The 23,376-nt window shown below is 46.0% G+C and overlaps 1 protein-coding gene across 1 annotated transcript in view; it reads right to left on the reverse strand.

Moving 5' to 3' along the window:
• Positions 1 to 7,010: 7,010 nt before the first annotated feature.
• LOC106581712 (coiled-coil domain-containing protein 148) overlaps positions 7,011 to 23,376 on the reverse strand; it is a 46,541-nt gene continuing 30,175 nt past the window's right edge. The window contains exons 11-15 of the mRNA XM_045704455.1: positions 10,123 to 10,263; positions 9,214 to 9,332; positions 8,534 to 8,651; positions 8,165 to 8,308; positions 7,011 to 7,348 (exon numbers count right to left, since the gene is read on the reverse strand). Of these exons, the coding sequence (XP_045560411.1) occupies positions 7,187 to 7,348; positions 8,165 to 8,308; positions 8,534 to 8,651; positions 9,214 to 9,332; positions 10,123 to 10,263 (684 nt within the window). The 3' untranslated portion in view covers positions 7,011 to 7,186. The remainder of the gene's footprint in view (positions 7,349 to 8,164; positions 8,309 to 8,533; positions 8,652 to 9,213; positions 9,333 to 10,122; positions 10,264 to 23,376) is intronic.

A 23,376-nucleotide genomic window follows, 5' to 3' on the forward strand; every position in this document is an offset into this window, starting at 1 on the left:
ATTACATTCCCAGAAGTTTACATACCAATACTAATTGAGTGTATCATTGCCTTTAAATTGTTTAACTTGGGTCAAAGTCTCAGGTAGCCTTCCACAAGCTTCCCACAATAAGTTGGGTGAATTTTGGCCCATTCCTCTTGACAGAGCTTGTGTAACTGAGTCAGGTTTGTAGGCCTCCTTGCTCGCACACGCTTTTTCAGTTCTGCCCACAAATTTTCTATAGGTTTGAGGTCAGGGCTTTGTGATGGCCACTCCAATACCTTGACTTTGTTGTCCTTAAGCCATTTTGCCACAACTTTGGAAGTATTGTAACGGTTTTGACTTGAGGTTATAATTTATAGGGGTGTCAGGTAGGTTGTGCCTACCAGAGAAAATATTAGTTTCTCCTTTTAGTTTGATAGGGAATGAGTCCCATCTGGTCCGTCAAGTCTACACCAATACAAAGGACGCATGTAAATGTCAGGATGGAAATACACTTTTCATGAACCCTTAAAACATTGGAAAGAACTTACAAAAACAGTATTCTTTTGCGTGGATGTATTAACAACATAAATGATCACACACACACAACAATATAACAATAATGAGCTTTAAACAGCTCTGGTTCCTCCAGAAATGTCCTGTACCTCGGGCCTAAAAAGAGTCCAGCCCGGTAAACAAGTTCAGGGAACTCAAGTGACCTTAGTCACGCAATGGTTGTCCGTTCATACAGTGTAGCGTAAACCCAGTGTCAATCATACAATGAAAAGAACAAATATTTTACCACACATTTCAATAAATCCTCAACTACAACTAACTACATAAATCATCACGGTATACATAACACCAAAACAAATGAAATACCGTATACAAAAAAGGTTGTAGTCAGTCGGAGAAGCCAATCCGCCGACAGATCTCCAGCGGAGAAAGGCCACGAAAACCAACGGAGAGGTGTAGTCCACGGATGCAAAGAGTGGATCCGATCCTGGGTAGATTTTCTATTAGGCTACACAACAAACGGAAGAGAGAAGCTTCAGAACTGAGGGTTTAACACATCCTCATTCACGTTTCCATCACAACTCCACTTTTGCGCAGCTGATGCTGGCTATTTAATTGGGAATTAAAGGGGAAGCGCCCTATTGGAAGGAGAAGCACTAATTGGGGTCATTGTCCATTTGGAAGACCCATTTGCGACCAAGCTTTAACCTTATGACTGATGTTGCTTCAATACATCCAGAAAATGTTCCATCCTCATGATGCCATCTATTTTGTGAAGTGCACGAGTCCCTCCGGCAGCAAAGCACCCCCACAACATGATGCTGCCACCCCCGTGCTTCACGGTTGGGATGGTGTTCTTCGGCTTGCAAGCATCCCCCTTTTTCCTCCAAACATAACGACGGTCATTATGGCTAAACAGTTCTATTTTTGTTTCATCAGACCAGAGGACATTTCTCCAAAAAGTACGAGCTTTGCACCATGTGCAGTTGCAAACCGTAGTCTGGCTTTTGTATGGTGGTTTTGGAGCAGTGGCTTCTTCCTTGTTTCTTCCTTGCTGAGTTTATACTTGCATACTGTTGTTTGTACAGATGAACATAGTACCTTCAGGCATTTGGAAATTGCTCCCAAGGATGAACCAGACTTGTGGATGTCTACAATTTATTTTCTGAGTTCTTGGCTGATTTTATTTTCCAATGATGTCAAGCAAAGAGGCACTGAGTTTGAAGGTAGGCCTTGAAATACATCCACAGGTACACCTCCAATTGACTCAAATAATGTCAATTAGCCTATCAGAAGCTTCTAAAGCCAATTTTCCAAGCTGTTTAAAGGCGCAGTCAACTTAGTGTATGTAAACTTCTGACCCACTGGAATTGTGATACAGTGAATTATAAGTGAAATAATCTGTATGTAAACAATTGCTGGAAAAATTACCTGTGTCATGCACAAAGAAGATGTCCTAACCGACTTGCCAAAACTATAGTTTAACAAGAAATTTGTGGAGTGGTTGAAAAACGAGTTTTAATAACGCCAACCTAAGTGTATGTTAACTTCCGACTTCAACTGTATATATTGTGTTGCTTTTGACTGCAGGAATGTCAGCCAGAGCTGTTGCCACAATTAAATGTTAATTTATCTACCATATACTGCCTCCAATGTCATTTTAGAGAATTTGGCAGTACGTCCAACCGGCCTCAACCGCAGACCACGTGTATGGCATTGTGTGGGCGAAAGGTTTGCAGATGTCAGCGTTGTGAACAGAGTGCCCCATGGTGGGGTTATGTTATCGGCAGGCATAAACTACGGACAATGAACACAATTGCATTTTATCGATGGCAATTTGAATGCACAGAGGTACCATGATGAGATCCTGAGGCCTATTGTCGTGCCATTCATCTGCCGCCATCACCTCATGTTTCAGCATGATAATGCACAGCCCCATGTTGCAAGGATCTGTACACAATTCATGGATCTGAAAATATCCCAGTTCTTCCATGGCCTGCGTCCTCACCAGACAATGTCACCCATTGAGCACGTTTGGAATGCTCTGCATTGACGTGTACGACAGCGTGTTCCAGTTCCCGCCAATATCCAGCATCTTTGCACAGCCATTGAAGAGGAGTGGGACAACATTCCACAGGCCGCAATCAGAAGCCTGATCAACTATGTGAAGGAAATGTGTCGCGCTGCATGAGAGAAATGGTGGTCACACCAGATACTGACTGGTTTTCTGATCAACACCCCTACCATTTTTTTAAGGTATCTGTGACCAACAGATGCATATCTGTATTCCCAGTCACGGGAAATCCATAGATTTGGGCCTAATGAATTTATTTAAATTGACTGATTTAGTTACAGGAATTGTAACTCAGTGAAATCTTTGAAATTGTTGCATGTTGCGTTTCTATTTTTGTTCAGTATACCTGATGACATTAAGTCCGATGACTTTTAAAAATGTATAAAGGATTTAGAGAAAGATGCTCTCTTCTGACTGTAATTTAATCAAATGGCTCATGGCTCAGGAGTTAGGCACTGGCGTAGCGGAACTATATTTAGAAATTGAAATGCATCTCTGACTTCATTGTACCTGACATTTTAAAATCCGGAATAAATTCATTTCAGGCCTGGCTGATATGGGTCCACATCCTCTTATTCAACATGGATTATTAAGAAATGACTAGCTTCAAAATGGAGAAGAGACACTCAAGGATTGCAAAAATAGGCCAGCAATAGTCATATTTATGCCGATGTGCAAAACCCGATGTCAAAGCTGACATTCATACCTATATAACGTAAGTAGATGTAATGATGGCACAAAAAATACAGCGCTACACAGAACAAAAGCAGAAAAATACTAAGCACATACTTCCAAGTCGAGCAGTCATTTGAAAGAGTAAGAACATTTCAGCGAGACAACTCAAAGGCAAAATCCAATAACGGCAAGATAAAGGAATTCTTTTCCCTTGACAATCAACCGTCCTGGTGTTGGCTTTCGACCAACTGGTCGAGCCCCGGTATACACTATTTTTCAGATGTTGCCCTACCGGAGATACACAGTATTGTTGAAACATACATCTATGATCCACTTGCTATGGGCTTCACTGCTATTAGCTTCACTACTGACATTTGGACCAGCGATGTCAGCCCCATGAGCATGCTGAGTCTGACAGCACAGTGGGTCGATGAGGATTTCGTACTGAGGAAAGCCGTATTGCATGCTCAAGAATGTTCTGGTTCTCATACCACTGCTGCCATTTCAATGGCATTTGAGAACATCTTTGAAACTTGGAAACATGAACACACACCTAACGCCATTCGAACATCTACTGAATGGAAAGGTGGAAACGGACACAGTGACAGTGCACACCGAGGAAGAGAGGCCACGGACAGACAGAGCTGAAACTTCACTGCTTGACATGTATGATGAAATCCTGGTTGAGAATGAAACGACTGAACAAATGAACAATGAAACAGCACAGCAAGTAAGTGAAAGAAATAGGTTTTGATTATGTTTTACTGGTAATGGGGACATCAAATCAAATTGTATTTGTCACATACACATGGTTAGCAGATGTTAATGCGAGTGTAGCGAAATGCTTGTGCTTCTAGTTCTGACAGTGCAGTAATATCTAACGAGTAATCTAACAATTCCCCAACAACTACCTAATACACACAAATCTAAAGGGGTGAATGAGAATATGTACATGTAAATATATGGATGAGCGATGGCGAAGGTTCAATAGCTGGTATAAAATACAGTTTATACATGTGATATGAGTAATGTAAGATATGTAAACATTATTAAAGGGGCATAATTTAGAGTGTATTGTATAAAGTGACTAGTGATCCATTTATTATAGTGGCCAGTGATTGGGTCTCAATGTAGGCAGCAGCCTCTCTGAGTTAGTGATTGCTGTTCAGCAGTCTGATGGCCTTGAGATAGAAGTTGTTTATTAGTCTCTCGGTCCCAGCTTTGATGCACCTGTACTGACTTCACCTTCTGGATGGTAGCGGTGTGAACAGGCAGTGGCTCGGGTGGTTGATGTCCTTGATGATCTTTTTGGCCTTCCTGTGACATCGGGTGCTGTAGGTGTCATGGATGGCAGGTAGTTTGCCCCCGGTGATGCGTAGTGCAGACCGCACCACCCTCTGGAGAGCCTTGCGGTTGAGGGCGGTGCAGTTGCCGTAGCAGCCTGTGATACAGCCTGACAGGATGTTCTTGATTGTGCATCTGTAAAAGTTTGTCAGGTTTTTGGGTGACAAGTAAAATTTCTTCAGCCTCCTGAGGTTGAAGAGGCATTGTTGCGCCTTCTTCACCACACTGTCTGTGTGAGTGGACCATTTCAGTTTGTCAGTGATGTGTATGCCGAGGAACTTAAAACTTTCCACCTTCTCCACTGCTGTCCCTTCGATGTGGATGGGGGGTGCTCCCTCTGCTGTTTCCTGATGTCCACGATCATCTCCTTTGTTTTGTTGATGTTGAGTGAGAGGTTTTTTTCCTGACACCACACTCCAAGTGCCCTCACCTCCTCTCTGTAGGCTGTCTCATCGTTGTTGGTAATCAAGCCCACTACTGTTGTCGTCTGCAAACTTGATGATTGAGTTGGACGCGTGCATGGCTACGCAGTCGTGGGTGAACAAGGAGTACATGAGGGGTTGAGCACGCACCCTTGTGGGGCCCCAGTGTTGAGGGTCAGCGAAGTGGAGATGTTTTTTCCTACCTTCACCACCTGGGGGCGGCCCATCAGAAAGTCCAGGACCCAAGGCCTGGGTTGAGACCCAGGGCCTCCAGCTTGATGATGAGCTTGGAGGGTACTATGGTGTTGAATGCTGAGCTGTAATCAATGAACAGCATTCTTACATAGCTTTTCCTTTTGGCCAGATGGGATAGGGCAGTGTGCAGTGTGATGGCGATTGTGTCGTCTGTGGACCTGTTGGGACGGTATGCAAACTGAAGTGGGTCTAGTGTTTGTGGAATAATGGTGTTGATGTGAGCCATGCCCAGCCTTTCAAAGCACTTCATGGCTACAGACGTGAGTGCTACGGGTCAGTAGTCATTTAGGCAGGTAACCTTAGTGTTCTTGGGCACAGGCACTATGGTGGTCTGCTTGAAACATGTTGGTATTACAGACTCAGTCAGGGACTGGTTGAAAATGTCAATAAAGACACTTGCCAGTTGGTCAGCGCATGCTCAGAGTACACGTCCTGGTAATCCGTCTGGTCCTGCGGCCTTCTGAATGTTGACCTGTTTAAAGGTCTTACTCACATCAGCTATGGAGAGCGTGATCACACAGTTGTCCAGAACAGCTGATGCTCTCATGCATGCTTCAGTGTTGCTTGCCTCGAAGCGAGCATAGAAGTAATTTAGCTAATCTGGTAGGCTCGTGTCAATGGGCAGCTCATGGCTGTGCTTCCCTTTGTAATCTGTAATAGTTTACAAGCCCTGCCACATCCGACGAGCGTCTGAGCCAATGTAGTACGATTCAATCTTAGTCCTGTATTGACACTTTGACTGTTTGATGGTTCATCTGAGGGCATAGTGGGATTTCTTATAAGCGTCTGGGTTAGAGTCCCGCTCTTTGAAAGCGGTAGCTCTACCCTTTAGCTCAGTGTGGATGTTGCCTGTAACCCATGGATTCTGGTTGGGGTATGTACGTACGGTCACTGTGGGAACGACATCATCGATGCACTTATTGATGAAGCCAGTGACTGATGTGGTGTACTCCTCAAAGCCATCGGAAGAATCCCAGAACATATTCCAGTCTGTGTTATTAAAACAGTCTTGTAGCTTAGCATCTGCATCATCTGACCACTTCTTTATTGACCAAGTCACTGGTGCTTCCTGCTTTAGTTTTGGCTTGTATCCAGAAATCAAGAGGATAGAATTAAGGTCAGATTTGTCAAATGGAGGGCGAGGGAGAGTTTTGGGTGATGGACCATTCTTGATACACACGGGAAACTGTTGAGCGTGAAAAGCCCAGCAGCATTGCAGTTCTTGACACAAACCGGTGTGCCTGGCACCTACTACCATACCCCGTTCAAAGGCACTTAATGCTTTTGTCTTGCCCATTCAGCCTCTAAATGGCACACATACACAATCCATGTCTCAATTATCTCAAGGCTTAAAAATCCTTCTTTAACCTGTCTCCTCCCTTCATCTACACTGATTGAAGTGGATTTAACAAGTGACATCAATAAAGGGATCATAGCTTTCACCTGGATTCACCTGGTCAGTCTATGACATGGAAAGAGCAGGTATTCCTAAGTACACTCAGTGTATGTTACAGAGTCAAATGAGCAACTATATACAGCTAAATACCACACATGACAGGTTTCTCATAATGACAGGCAGTTGTTATCTAACGTCACAGTGCCACGAAACGCATACTTTCTGTGTTAAATGAAGTATCAGATACTGACAGATGGCAAAGGGAGGCGTATGAGGAATACTGCGAGGAATATGTTAGAAGTTGAGCCAACATGGTCTGTATTGACAATCACAGAAGTAGCCCAAAGAAGACACTCTGACAAATCTGTGGACAAATATCGCTTTTTATCTATATTACCTGTACCTGCAGCCAGTTTCCAAGATGTTTAAAAAACCAATTCAACTTCACATCAATAAAAACATGCTCTGTCACTGGCCAGGGAAAATGCTATTTACATTATGACTTATTCGGGACACCTGGTTAGCGATTTTGATTGAATAGGGCTAAACACTCTTTGTGGAAGACTTGAATCCTGTTGAGTCAGTGTCCCGTCGAGGTGGTCTGGGTGGCTGGACTACAGAGAGAACCTCCTTAGCATACAGTGTGTTGTGGAGTCCTGCTGCCCGGAGGGCCTGTTCAACCCTTACTCTCGGATCAGACACAATCTGGAAACCAACAGAGGAAATGATAATAGGGATCTGGTCAAAAGGAGTGCACTAATTTGGGAATACGATGCCATTTGGGACGCGCTATTGTGAGGTCCAAAAGGCATAAAAAAATAGATATGGACGATACTGTCACACCCTTGTTCATACATTTTTATGATATTTTGCAATTCTAGTCAAACATTTTTTCATATGTTTCCTAACATTCCTCAGTTAAACCAAGGTAATTTAGTCATCGATCACGTTTTCAATTGGAGGAGATGATCTAACCGTCACTGGCCTGATTATGCAATAGACCGCAGGTAAAAACCAGTGTGCTTTCCTGCACAGTGGAGTCGTGACACAATGTACCAGACAGACGTACTGTATGTAACTTCACCCACAGGCCTTGAGGGGCATTCTGTTTAAAGGTCTGTCTGCATGAGGGTAAGGTTTGTTCATCCAGGTCAAACATTATTGTGAAGGATTTTTCTGGGTTTTTGTATGTCTGTGAGCGAGGCAGTAAACACAAAATATTACAGTGACACCAAAGGAGGCTGGTGTGGGAGGAGCTATAGGAGGACGGGCTCATTGTAATGGCTGGAATGGAATCAATGGAACGGCATTAAACATAAACCACCTGTTTGACCCCGTTCCATTCATTCCATTCCAGCCACAATGAGCCCGTCCTCCTATTGCTCCTCCCATCAGCCTCCTCTGATTGACACATGTTAACAACCTTGGGAGCTACTGGAGAGAGTGCAGTGGGGGAAAAGGCAGATTGACGTGTGTTGATTTGAGAGCAGAAAGTAAAGGACAGTGGCAGGTCAGACTCACCTGAGAGTCTGTGTACGTGTTGAGGTGATATAGGGGACGGTGCAACCGAAACTCCTCCTCTCCGCTCTGCTGCATTAGCCGGCCTCTCCAGGCCACTGTATCTCCCATCATCCTCTCTGGGTCTGGCGCTGCCACCACTGCCACCTTAACCGTGTGTGGGATGGAGAAATCACTTGAAAAACACCAATTTGATGATAGCCTAGTCATTTCCTTGTATTTCCCTATCCCACCAGTAAGTGGCAGTGAAGCCTCAAAACCAACATGGAACAGCGGGGTCAAAAGCGGCCACAAATGTTCTCCTCCGTGGCATTTTAAATGTCAGATCCAACAAGGGAAGTGAATGGGAATAAGTACTGATAAGAGACGTACCTGATTTCTCAGGGCCTCCAGACGACTGTCTCTCTCCTCTTCCTCTTTTAGGCGCTGGAGTGCCTGCGCCTCCCTCTCCTGTCTCCGCTGCAGCAGCGCCTCCTCACGGAACTGCACCCTGAGGGCAGGAGGGACAGAGATAGGGGAGGGGGAGAAGTGGGCAAGGACATCAGCCCTCAGCCCAGGCACCACCTATCTGCGGTGGTACAGCAGCCCTGCAGGCTGGGAGAGCGTTATGGGCTGCCTGCGAGCTGCTCCTCAGTCTCAGCAGCAGCTACAGTATCTCATGTCCTCAGTGCTCCTCACCCTGCCCTGACTAACTCAACCCTGTCTCTCTCTCGTTCTCCTAGCGCTGTTTAAATGCCAGGGACTTGAAAGGAGGCCTGAACGCTAGAGAGGACTGTGGAAAAATAGGAGACTGCACTAAAAAGAAGTGAAAACGGCAACTTATCGAATTCTACCAGTGGTTCCTAAAATGAGATATTTCAAACTAATTCCTCAATTTGTCATGGAAAAACATAAATGACTCCATAAATGACGCACCATTCGAAATAATGGTGTTTTATGAGCATTGTCCAAATAAGCCATAGGGGCGAACAAAGAACTATCTGTCAGCCAGGTGTTGAGCTCTCTCCTTCAGCGGCCTTGAGGCTAAGCTGCTGCCCATGGTGCATGCTTACCTCTCCTTATCTCTCTTAGCTTGCTCTGCCATGAGTCTCCTCAGCTCTGTCAGTCTCTGCTGATCTCTCCTCTCCAGCTCCTCTCTCCTCCTCTGTTTCTCTGCATAGTACTGCTTCACCTAAGATATACAGGGAACAAACGTTCACAAAACAAACCAAGAAGTTTACAATAATGCCTGGAGCAAGCGAGTGAACACGAGGGAAACTTCAGTGTGATGTCATCGCGTCCTATTGATCGTGACGGTGTGAAATCAGATAAGAGTAAATCAAATGAATGAGATGATAGTTCATAGTCTGAGAGATGACTGTGTAGAAGTATATGTAATCCATTTCAGCCTAAATGGCATCATTAATCAGAGATTCTCCCAGCTTTCCTGTGGTACTTTAGTAGGCCGCAAAGGAGGGGCGCAATCAAACAAGGCTGGCACCAATACACACTCTGGGGCGATACCAAGGGGCAATGCGGGTCAGGGACCACACACTTCCACATACACGCATGGACACACACACAATCACGCACACACACACACACACAGGCACACACACACACACACACACACACACACACACACACACACACACACACACACACACACACACACACACACACACACACCATCATACCTCATTAAGCTGAATACACAATTAATCAAGCTAATGAAAATCATCATGACACTTTTCCACTTTTCTGACAACCTTATAATAACATATACCGTAATATTATATTACATATCCGTGGAGTTAAATCACTCAAATGAACTTGGGCCATACCTACAGTATATTGGATACTAAGATGTTATCATATACTGCCATAGAATCTGAGGAGCAAAGACTCATTTCAAACATAATGTGACTGGGGGCAGTGCAATATGCTGGAGCGTGGCAGGTGTAAGGATTAGGGGTCTTTACTTTTTCCTTCTGCAGTGACCTCATGGCCGAGTCTCTCTCCCGCTCCCTCCTCAGTCTGTCCTCCTCTTCCTCCTGCTGCCTGCCAGCAATGGCTGCCTCCAATCTGGCAACCTCTTCTTGATGGGCACGCCATTTCTGCAGCTGGACACACACACAGGCATGTAGGTTAGTGCCAATCAAAGGCTGCCTCTCTGGACCGAATCACATTGCCAGATGCCCAGCTGGGTACCAGCCCCAGAGTCTGGTGGGAATGAAAAGGAAAAAGAGGTGTTGAAACAGCCCCTCACAGCACGTTAGAATACCTCAGGACAGCACCGAGACACAGAAAACCCTGCTCCCACACTGTAATGAAGCTATTTATGCACTATCCTGCACAACACTTACTTAACCAACAACATGTTGCTATAAGCCATTGTCTCACAGCTACACACACTCCAACACATACCACCCACCCAATCAGACCTGTGTAAACACACACGCTCCACATATGCAATCAGACTCAGTGAAAGTGCGAGCACACACGCATGTGCATGCACACACACACACACACACACACACACACACACACACACACACACACACACACACACACACACACACACACACACACACACACACACCAATAGTTGAGGAGTGAGTGACAGGTTGGTTATGCATCAGGGTCCCTGTGGCACGGTGTGCACTGAAGTGTTGCAATCCAAACAGGCAGACAGATTTACAGATCCATCAACACAGAGCTTAGGAACCCCCTAAAGAGAGCCAAGCATTATTAACACAGTCTATCACACATTAGCACCAGCATCATCATCAATCCAATCAGCCTGCCTGTCTGCCTGCCAGCCTGCCTAAGAGGAACCAACAACTGGCTGCTGTCTTTTGTTTTGGGGGAAGCTTAGAGGAAAGACCCTGCCCTGCCTTAATCAAATGACATCGGCGTGTGTCTCAAATGGCACCCTATTCCATTTATATATAGGATAGTGCAGTATAGAGAATGAGAAAGCAAGAAAACGCATTTCACTGTACTAGTGCACGTGACAATAAAACGTGAAACTTGGAATAGGGTGCCATTTGGTACGTAGACTTGGGGATGGAAAGATATGGAGGTTTATGTTTACATTAAGGCCTCTTGTGGGTTTAATAGAATAGTTATTAGTTATGATGCAAGACAGAGGCTCAACCTCTTAGAAGGTCTGCCCTTAGAGGAAGCGTTAGCTGTATTTCTCATTAACCACTCACTTTACATCACTTTTTGACTCAACTTTGAGATAAAATATAAGATAATGGCTGTGGGGAAATGTTGGTTGCGGCTCTGTGCATACATAGAAACACGTAATAAAACATAGACAAGGACATACACAGACAATAAATCCAGGTAGAAAAAGTGCATGAGCAATCAATGACTCATCTGTACACTAAACACATCAGTACACTCTGTCAACTACAACGTCAACTGTAGGCCAGCCCGCGGCTCCTACTTGTGGTTTCAAACATCCAGGAGCCTCACTACCACTGGAACTTCAAGGTTGAAACTATTAAAATCAAATATAACAATTCAATGTTAGAACAAGATCCAAGATCCAATCTAATCCTCAGATTGCCTGTAGATCAGAAATGTGGTAATTTGTCTCTCAGTCTCCAATTTGCCAGTATAGTGTCTAGTCATCCTTGTTGTGGTGAGAGGGAGAGACAGAGAGAGAGAGAGAGTGAGGGAGAGAGAGAGAGAGAAAGGGAGAGGAAGTGAGTGAGCGAGAGATACAGAGAGAGAAAGAGAGAGAGAAAGCGAGAGAGGGTGAGAAAGTGAATGAGAGATAGAGATACAGAGAGAGAGAGATAAATAGAGTGAAAAAGTGAGTGAGAGGGAGAGAAAGTGAGTGAGAGAGAGAGAGGGAAAAGAGAGAGAAACCAGAGAGGGAGAAAGAGACCAGAGACCAGAGAGAGACCTTACATTTGATGTTATTGAGCAGCCTGTGGATATTGCAGCAGAAGGTTCTGTGGGCTTCCTCATCCAGACTGGGCTTGAATGTGTTTAGAAGCATTGCTACATGACTTCACAGTTATTGCAAAAGTACAGGGATGGAGTGAGCCTGCTTGGAGCAGACAACACCAGAGAAACAAATGCTTCCCATACAGAGGAGGCTGGTGGGAGAAGCTATAGGAGCACGGGCTCATTGTTATGGCTGGAATGGAATAAATGGAATGGAATCAAACACATCACACATATGGAAATCACATGTTTGACTCCGTTCCATTTATTCAATTCCAGCCATTACAATGAGCCCTGTCATGGTTACACCTGTCACCAGAGGGCGGCAGAGACCGTCCTAGAGACATTAACGACACTCAGGTGTGTCCTATTTACTCATTATGATTTCCCTGTTAAAAGAGGTTTGTTTTCCTGTTGTCCTTAGCTGAAGCTTGAATTATGTGCCATGTGTGTTTGTCTCCTGAGTGAGTTTACCAGACTTAGTGTTTGTTGTTTTCCCAGTGTTACTATCATCCTTCCCTTATCCGTTTCTCAGTAGAGTATTATGTTTATCCTTAATCACTGATTCCTCGTCTGGTCTCTTCTCTGCCCCTGGGTCCAACCTTACCATGTCACAGCAAGCTTCAGCCCACAACATGGACCCAGCAGAGACCACCAAGATCAAGAATGTTGTAACCCACCAAGGAGCACTGCTGGGGCGGCAGCAAGAACAACTCTTCCAGATATCAGAAACCCTCCCTCCAACCAGAGTCCAACCCCAACACAGGAGGCATTGCCGTATAGGCATTGCCGTAGTTCCTCCAGGGAACCTGTACCGGGAACCCAAGATCCCAGCCCCCGAGCAATATGATGGCCACCCAGGAGGATGCAAGGGGCTGCTCACCCAGTGCTCTGTGGTGTTCGAGCTACAGTCCTCCTCGTTCCACACCGATCGGGCCATAATCGCCTACATAATCTCTCTACTCTCGGGGCAAGGCCCTGGTGTGGGCAATGGCAGTGTGGGAACAGCAGCCACCATCCTGCAGCTCCATATTAGCCTTCACTGCCGAGCTGCGACGAGTCTTCGACAACCCAGTCGGCGGACAAGAAGCGACCAGCCGACTGTTCAACATCTGCCAAGGGCCCAGACCAGTGGCTGACTTCGCCATTGAGTTCCGCACACAGGAGTGTGACAGGTGCATGCGCGAAGGCTGTTGCCTCTACTGACCATCTCCGTGCCATATGCTCAGAGCTGACGAGAAACGCCAGGGCTCGCCAGGACAAGGGGAGACCCTGACAAGCTATGCAGTTACCCCCCCGGCTACCCAGTCACTGTCTGTCACTACACGCAACCCTCCACTGGAACAACCGTCAGCACCATATTCAAGCCTTCATGGACTCCGGGGCCGCAGATAATTTCATTGATCAAGACTTCGCCAGATAATTACAAATCCCCTGCGTGAAATGTCCCATCCCTCTGCAGATTCAAGCCCTCGATGGACGCCCCATTGGCTCCGGCCAGGTAGAATATCAGACCAATCCCATTCTACTGCAGGTTGGGCGGAATCACTCAGAATTCGTTTTCTTTTGATCATGGCTCCCGAGAACCCCTTATCGTTCTACATAACCCACTACTCTCCTGGCCCACGGGACACCTACTAGACTGGTGTAAGAACTGCCAGACTTAATGTCTAAGACCCCCACCTAGAGCCTTGCTGCGTCCCCCTGCATCCATTGAAGACCAAGACTTCTTCTCCCTCCCTCCCGAATACTTCAACCTCCGGGAGGCCTTCAGTAAGAGGCAAGCTGCCACCCTCCCTCCCTCATCTTCCAAACGACTGCGCCATAGAACTCCTACCTGGCTCCACCCCTCCCTGGGGCCGTCTTTACTCCCTCTCGATCCCTGAAGCTGCAGTCACGCAGAATTATATCCGGGAGTTGCTGGAGGCAGGATTCATTCGCTCCTCAACATCCCCAGGTTTCTTCTTCTTGGGAAAGAAGGATGGAGTTCTGCGTCCCTGCATCGACTACCGAGGGCTGAACAAGATCACGATTAAGAACCATTACCACCTACCCCTGATGTCCGCCACCTTGGAGCTGGCCCAGGGGGCCCAATTCTTCACCAAACTGGATCTCCGCAACAATCCGGTGAGAATCAGGGAGGGAGATGAATGGAAAACTGCCTTTAACACCCCTAGTGGCCACTATGAGTATTTAGACATGCCATTCGGATTATCAAACTCACTGGCAGTCTTCCAAGCATTGGTCAATGACACTCTTAGGGATATGTTGAATCGGTTCATCTTTGTTAACCTAGACGACATCCTGATCTTCTCCAAGACCCTTCCGGAACACATCCTGCACGTCCACCAAGTCCTGTGTCACCTCCTGCAGAGTCAACTATACGTCAAGATTGAGAAGTGTGAGTTCCATGTATCCCAAGTCTCTTTCCTGGGTCACATTATCTCTTCTGCCGGCATCCAAATGGACCCTGTAAAGGTTAGGGCGGTCACTGACTGGCCCTGTCCCGCCTCAAACAAGTCCAGCGGTTCCTTGGGTTTGCCAATTTTTACAGCTGTTTTATACGGAACTTTGGTGCGGTAGCAGCGCTTCTCACGACCCTAACCCACAAGTCCCAGACCCATTTTGGCAGGACCCCCCAGGCTGACAGGGCATTTATGGAGATCAAGGGAAGTTTCACCTACGAACCCATCCTCGTTCATCCTGATCCTACTCGTCCCTTCGTGGTAGAGGTGGACGCCTCGGACACCGGAGCAGGGGCGGTCCTTTTACAGAGGAACGAGGGGGACAAGAGAATGCACACGTGCCTTTCCAAGCGGTTCTCGCCAGCGGAACGCAACTACGATGCAGGCAACCGGGAGCTCTTGGCAGTCAAGTGGGCTCATGAGGGGTGGAAACACTGGTTAGAGGGGGCACCTCATCCTTTTGGGATCTGGATGGACCATAAGAACTTGGTCTCTATTCAAGAAGCCAGGAGGTTGAATGTTCGCCAGGCTAGGTGCAATCTGTTTTTTAACAGATTCAACTTCACTCTAGCCTATTGCCCGGGATCCATGAATCAGAAAGCATATGTCCTGGCCCGCCAACACGATGTCTCTAACGAGGAGAGGGAGTCCGAGCCCATCATCCCCAGCTCCCGCATTGTGGCTCCCGTGTTATGGAGTATAGAGACCATGGTATGACAAGCCCAGACCCGAGAACCTGACCCTAGGGGGTGTCCCACTAACAGACTTTATGTTCCGCAATCAGCCTGCTCTCGAGTACTATAATGGGGACACTCCTCTAAATTAACTGAGAATCCAGGGGTTAATCGGACCACTGGAGTTCCTGAGGCAGAAATTCTGGTGGCCCAACATGATTGAGGACGTGAGATCCTGTACCCAAAGCAAGTCGTCATGACAGCGACTGGCTGGGATGCTCCAACTAGTTGAGCCTGGTCCCACCTGTCCGTAGACGTCGGTGAGTCTCCTCTGGGTTCCACCCACAGTCAAATGGGCTAATGGAGCGGGCCAACCAGGAGCTGGAGAAGTTCCTCCGCTGTTTTGTCTCTCCACCCAGGCCAGCAACTGGAGCAAGTTCCTCGTCTGGGAAGAGTACGCTCTCAACACACTGCCGAACTCGTCCACTGGACTGACGCCGTTCGAATGTCAGTTCGCCCCCCCCCCCCATTTCCTGATCAAGAGGCCGAAGCGGAGGTGCCATCAGCCGAGGCGTTCATTTGACGATGTCGCCGCACCTGGATCAGAGTGCGATCACTCTTGCTCCGCTCATCTGCCCGAAACCAACACCAGGCAAACTGGCAACAAAGGCCTCTTTGGCTCCTCCGACCGGGTCAACGAGTGTGGCTGTCCCCCCATGATCTTCCCTTAAAGGTGGACTCGCAGAAGCTCGCGCCACGCTACATAGGACCATTCAAGATCCTGAATCGCATCAACCCGGTCACCTATCATCTCCAGCTTTCCAGGTCTTTGAGGGTCTGTCCATCCTTCCATGTCTCCCGTCTCAAGCTGGTAAGGACCAGTCCTTTCTCTCCCCTCACACCTGCCCCTCTGCCCCCTCGACTTGTCGATGGTCGCCCGGCCTACACTGTCCGATGTCTGTTGGAGGCTCGTCGGGTCCGAAGCACCCTGCAGTACCTGGTGGACTGGGAAGGCTACGGCCCCGAGGAGCAGGCATGGGTGCCTGGGACGTCCTGGATCCGGGACTCGTTCGGGACTTCAACCAACAACGTGGTGGTCGCCCTGGCTCCACGGCTGGAGCTACTCCTGGAAAAAGGGGGGGGTACTGTCATGGTTCCATCTGTCACCAGAGGGCGGCAAAGACCTCCCTAGAGACATTAACGACACTCAGGTGTGTCCTATTTACTCATTATGATTTCCCTGTTAAAATATGTTTTCTGTTGTCCTATGCTGAAGCTTGAATTATGTGCCGTGTGCGTTTGTCTCCTGAGTGAGTTTGAGACTTAGTGTTTGTTGTTTTTCCAGTGTTACTGTGATCCTTCCGTTACTGTTTCTCAGTAATGTATTATGTTTATCCTTAACCGCTGATTTCTTGTCTGTTTCCTTCTCTGCACCTGGGTCCAACCTCACCATGTCACAGAGCCCGTCCTCCTACTGCTCCTCCCACCAGCCTCCACTGATACATGAGTACATGACCAAACTCTTACAATATTAAGTAAAGTAAGCATTGTCCACGCCAAAACGGCCTACTGGTGATTCGAGCCTACTGTACAAAAACACAATGCAGTAACTTCCATACATTCCAAAATAATACTTACAAATGCACACACTCAATGACAATCAACTCAATGTGGTTAAAATGTCCCTTTTGCCCGATACCTATTTTGTGTTGACTATTTCTCAATCTGGTAGGCTACTCTCACAGATACATCCTCTGTCTGTGTCTATCACAAATGGCACCCTATTCCCTCCATAATGCACATCTTTTCACCAGAGCCTACCCATTGGGCACACACTGTTTAAATCAACATTGTTTCCATGTCATTTGAATGAAATTACATTGAACCAACATGGAATAGACGTTGTTTTGACATCTGTGCCCACTGGGTATGGGCCCTGGTCAAAAGTAGTGCACTATATAGGCAATAGAGTGCCATTTGGGACGCACATTCAGAATGTGTTATGTAACCAGTGGATGTGAAAAATCACACCAGAGAAAATCTAGGTTTTTAAAAAAACGCAGACAATTGCACCATCAATCAAGCTAGATAAGATAGTTGGGTGCTTAATGTTGGGAACTGGAGAGATGTGAGCAGTGCAAACAACCTGTGTGTGTGTGTGTGTGTGTGCGCGCTCGTGTTTCTACATGCGTGCAAGTGCATGTGCCTCTGTGTTTTTGTGTACTCTCCTGAATATGAGTATGTAAATATTAAAAACCAAACAGCACAGCGAAGTGGCCATCATAGCTACCTTAAACCAATCTTACTTCATATTCCCCAAGCTCCCGAGAAAAAATGAAAAACCATGCCACAACAGTGGTTGAACTGATTGGGTATGTCTTGCTTGTTTATTGCTGGTTAGAGAATGCATCTTCAAGAGTGCAAGAGGAATAATACACTCATTACATACAGTCTACAGCAATTCATCACTACAATCTAATTTTCTGTGCCTCGCTGCCAAGTACAATTATACTTTTAGTACATGGCAGCCTTAAAAAATGAAGACTAAATCTAGAAATGTCAGAATGATAAAAGCACAGCTGCCTTTTACATCTGCAAACCCTGCCTTCCCCAAAGTATTTGTTAATATAATTTTAACATAGCTCAGATTTTTGCCTCTGAGCACTCACTGACAGACTAACCAATGAGAGATCTGCCATTTTCAGGTCTTGCCATAGATTTTCAAGTAGATTTAAGTCCAAACTGTAACTCGCCCACTCAGGAACATTCACTGTCTTCTTGGTAAGACACTCAAGTGTAGATTTGGCCATGTGTTTTAGGTTATTGTCCTCATGAAAGGTGAATTAATCTCCCGCCTGTCAAATTCCATTTATTTTTTATCCTGAAACCCCCCCAGTCCTTAGCGATTACAAGCATACCCATAACAAGATACAGCCACCACTATGCTTGGAAATATGGAGCGTACTACTCAGTAATGTGTTTTATTGGATTTGCCCTAAATATAGCACTTTGTATTTAGAACAAAAAGTGAATTGCTTTATCACAATTTTTGCAGTATTACTTCTGCCTTATTGAAAATATTTTTATATTGTACAGGCTTCGTTCTTTTCACACTGTCAAATAGATTAGCATTGTGGAGTAACTACTGTAACTATTGTGGTTAATTCATCCTCAGTTTCCTCCTATCACAGCCATTAAAGTCTGTAACCGTTTTAAAGTCCCCATTGGCCTCATAGTGATATCCCTGAGCGGTTTCCTTCCTCTCCAGCAACTGAGTTAGGAAGAATGCCTGTATCTTTGTAGTGACTGGACGAATTGATACTGATGTGCTCAACATAATAGTTAATCAAATGTCGGCGAAGGAGACACAGCTGTGGAGGTGTAAATGAATGACAAGAACAGGGGTATTTGGGTTCAAGTATCTATGGCAATGTCCTTACAAGTGGTAGTCTTAAAATGGGGGCCAGAGCAATGTACTTTAATGACTTAAGTAATCAAATGAAATCAGTGAATTCCAAGTCTGCTAGTGCAGGGAATTTAGTATAATATTCTACATTCTCTCAACTTCAGCTAATAAATGTGTTTTCTTAGTGAGATCCCGCCTTTCTTGGAAATCTGAAAAATGGAACAATTAACTAAACTCTAGTCTGTCGTGTAGTAGGCTCAGTAACATGAGGGCACGATGGGTATAATTAAGGGTAAGTTTACTCAGCAAGCTTAGCACTCCATCACAGGATATATCATCAGCACATGCATACTCTTCTTCTCCCTATCTGGAATCCTGTTCGCATTGTACTTCCGTTCTGTATCAGAATAGGTCAATTAAAATACCTGTATGTCTCTAGTGGTAAACATGGGTAGTGCAGCAGAACACAACATACAACATTCAAATGAGTGAATTAGGCTATTTCAGCCACAACCGTAACTAACAGGTGTATACAATCGAGCCCACAGCCATGCAAACTCTATAGACAAACATTGGCATTAGAATGGCCCATATTGAAGAGCTAAGTGACTTTCAACGTGGCACTGTCACAGGATGCCACCTTTCCAACAAGTCAGTTCGTTAAATTTCTGTCCTGCTAGAGCTGCTCCGGTCAACTGTAAGTGCTGCTATTGTGAAATGGAAGTGTCTAGGCGCAACAACGGCTCAGCCATGAAGTGGTATGCCACACAAGCTCACAGAACGGGACCGGCGAGTGCTGAAGCATGTAACGTGTAAAAATCGTCTGTCCTCGGTTGCAACATTCACTAACGAGTTCCAAACTGCCTCTGGAAGCAACCTCAGCACACTGTTTGTCGGGAGCTTCATGAAATTGATTTCTATGGCCGAGCAGCCGCACAGAAGGCTAAGATCACTGTGCAACAATGCCAAGCGTCGGCTGGAGTGGTGTAAAACTTGCCGCCACTCTCTGGCAGTCAGACAAATCTGGGTTTGGCGGATGCCAGGAGAATGCTACCTGTCCCAATGCATAATGCCAACTGTAAAGTTTGGTGGAGGAGGAATAATGGTCTGGGGCTGTTTTTCATGGTTCGGGCTAGGCCCCTTAGTTCCAGTGAAGGAAATCTTAATGCTACAGCATACAATGACATTCGAGACGATACTGTGCTTCCAACTTTGTGGCAACAGTTTGGGGAAGGCCCTTTCCTGTTTCAGCATGACAATGCCCCCGTGCACAAAGCGAGGTCCATACAGAAATGGTTTGTCGAGATCGGTGTGGTAGAACTTGACTGGCCTGCACAGAACCCTGACCTCAACCCCATCGAACACCTTTGGGATGAATTGGAACGCCGACTGCGAGCCAGGCTGAATCGCCCAACATCAGTGCCCAACCTCACTAATGCTCTTGTGGGTGAATGGAAGCAAGTCCCTGCAGCAATGTTCCAACATCTAGTGGAAAGCCTTCCCAAAAGAGTGGAGGCTGTTATAGCAACGAAGGGGGGACCAACTCCATATTAATGCCCATGATTTTGGAATGAGATGTTCGACAAGCAAGTGTCCACATACTTTTCGTATTTCCACATTCATATTGTCTTTCTTTTCATATCTTGGTCTAGTATGCATAATACGGTAAGCTCCGGTACCTTGACCTCTTGTACATTCGCTTTTCTATCGGCATGGCACATCCGTGTGTAATGACCATTTGTTTCACAGTCCTTGCATTTAGACTTGGCGGCGGGGTAGTTTGTTGCGTGAGCTAAGTGAGTATTAGAGCCACACCTGTAACAGCAGCGACCTGACTTTCTTGCATCATCAGGTGGATTGGAGTCGGTACGGGCCTGTATCTCCGTTTATTCTTCTTTTGGGGATTTTCTCTCACCGCCTGTACTGGCAGTGGATTATTAATGAATTGGATGTGGGCTTGGCCACTTTCCACTTGAGTAGCGAGCGCAATAGCAGTGTGCAGTGTGAGATTAGCCTGCAGTAAAAGCCTTTCTTTGACACGGGGAGCCTGAGGCCTTTTCAACAAGTTGATCTCTCAACATCTCATCTCCTCTATCACCAAAGTCACAGTTCACAAGTAACTCTCTCAGGGCGGCAACATAATCTGCTAAGGACTCATTGGGTCTCTGTGCTCTTTGTCGGAATTTATGGCGCTCGACCACGACATTGATAGCCAGAATGAAATGCACCTGGAGAGCTGGGACAAGTGTTGCAAATGTAGTACCTGTTAAGTTGTAAAAGATCATTTGATCTTCAGTACCAAGGCAATGTAGTAGCAATGCATTCTTCCTAGAATCTGGCCAGTTATCTCCTGTAGCATTGACAACCACCAAGTAATTGTTGAAGATTTTCAACCACATTGCCAACGGCATCGTAGGTTGACCAGGAAAGGGCAGGAACGAAGTAGTTGATGATGCTAACGCTGCCGCCATCCTTGTCGCCAATCTTGTCGTGTAGTAGGCTCAGTAACATCAGGACACGATGGGTATAATTAAGGGTAAGTTTACTCAGCAAGCTTAGCACTCCATCACAGCAGACATCATCAGCACATGCATACTCTTCTTCTCCCTATCTGGAATCCTGTTCGCATTGTACTTCCGTTGTGTATCAGAATAGGTCAATTAAAATACCTGTAGCACAGCAGAACACAACATAGTCATCCGTTCCATATTCATCTCATAGAAATTTGCCAACTGATTCTCTATGCGCCAACATGTCTTTCAAATCAAGATAGAGTAGCATCAATATACCTACAGCTGTAAAATCTGTAATGCAATAGAAAACACTTGTAGATAATAATTGATGTCATCTCTGTCCCGACATTAAGTACAACATGCAGTGGCTTGCGAAAATATTCACCCCCCTTGGCATGTTTCCTATTTTGTTACCTTACAACCCGGAATTAAAATCGATTTTTGGGGGGGTTTGTATCATTTGATTTACACAACATGCCTACTACTTTGAAGATGCAAAATATTTTTTCTTGTGAAACAAACAAGAAATAAGACCAAAAAAAACCAGAAAACTTGAGCGTGCATAACTTTTCACCTCCCCAAAGTCAATACTTTGTAGAGCCACCTTTTGCAGCAATTACAGCTGCAAGTCTCTTGAGGTATGACTCTATAAACTCCAGCCACTGGAATTCTTGCCCATTCTTCAAGGCAAAACTGCTCCAGCTCCTTCAAGTTGGATGGGTTCTACTGGTGTACAGCAACCTTTAAGTCATACCACAGATTCTCAATTGGATGGAGGTCTGGGCTTTGACTAGGCCATTCCAAGACATGTAAATATTTCCCCTTAAACCACTTGAGTGTTGCTTTAGCAGTATGCTTAGGGTCATTGTCCTGCTGGAAGGTGAACCTCCGTCCCAGTCTCAAATCTCTGGAAGACTGAAACAGGTTTCTCTTTGTTGCCTCTGGGATTAATTCCCCTCATTGCCTGGTCTGTGAGTTTTGGTGGGTGGCCCTCTCTTGGCAGGTTTGTTGTGGTGCCATTTTCTTTCCATTTTTTTAATAATGGATTTCATGGTGCTCTGTGGGATGTTCAAAGTTTTGGATTTTTTTTTTTATAACCCAACCCTGATCTGTACTTCTCCACAACTTTGCCCCTGACCTGTTTGGAGAGCTCCTTGGTCGTCATGGTGCCGCTTGCTTGGTGGTGCCCCTAGCTTAGTGGTGGTGCAGACTCTGGGGCCTTTCAGAACAGGTGTTTATATATACTGAGATAATGTGACAGATCATGTGACACTTAGATTGCCCACAGGTGGACTTTATTTAACTAATTCTGTCACTTCTGAAGGTAATTGGTTGCACCAGATCTTATTTAGGGGCTTCATAGCAAAAGGGATGAATACATATGCACGCACCACTTTTCAGTTTTTAAATTTTTTGAATTTTTTGAAACAAGTTAATTTTTTCCTTTCACTTCACCAATTTGGACTATTTTGTGTATGTCCATTACATGAAATCTAAATAAAAATGCATTTAAATTACAGGTTGTAATCCAACTAAATAGGAAAAACGTCAAAGGGGATGAATACTTTTGCAAGGCACTGTATTTGGTTTACCCCACTCCCAGGGGAAGTAAGCTCAGCCTATTTTCCTACTCCATGCAGCCATCTGTGCTGCCTGAACCACAGGGCAGCTAGGCTAAAACACCAGGGCCTGGCGTTGCACAATACACTAGCCTGGCCAGGGGGAAGACAGCAGGGGTCAATTTGGCCAAGAAAACATTTACTCTGGGGCTCCTCCCACTGCACACCATGATAACCCACAGGCGAGTTGCTCAGTGGGTTATCAGTATCACTATACAGCCCACAGTAATAACCACACAGCCCAGCTCATAATGAGGCCAGCTCCACCATGAGGCCTCCCCCATCACCGCCAGGCCTCCTCCAGGCCTCTTCCAGCACCGCCAGGCCTCATACAGTACCACCAGGCCTCCTCCAGCAGCACTAAGTCTCCTCCAGCAACACCAGGCCTCCTCCAACAGGGTAACTGGACTGGTCTGTGTCTGCCACTTCCAGCACCAGTAGACCTCTAGCATAACCAGGGCTCCAGCACCACCACCAGGCCTCCTCCAGTACCACCAGGCCTCCTCCAGCACCACAAGGACTTGTCCAGCACCCCCATGCCTCACCTCCTCAGGCTTCAAGGTGATAGGGGTAGCAGGGTTGGGGTCGATTCC

The sequence above is a fragment of the Salmo salar genome, chromosome ssa21 (assembly GCF_905237065.1).
Source record: "Salmo salar chromosome ssa21, Ssal_v3.1, whole genome shotgun sequence".
NCBI lineage: Eukaryota > Metazoa > Chordata > Actinopteri > Salmoniformes > Salmonidae > Salmo > Salmo salar.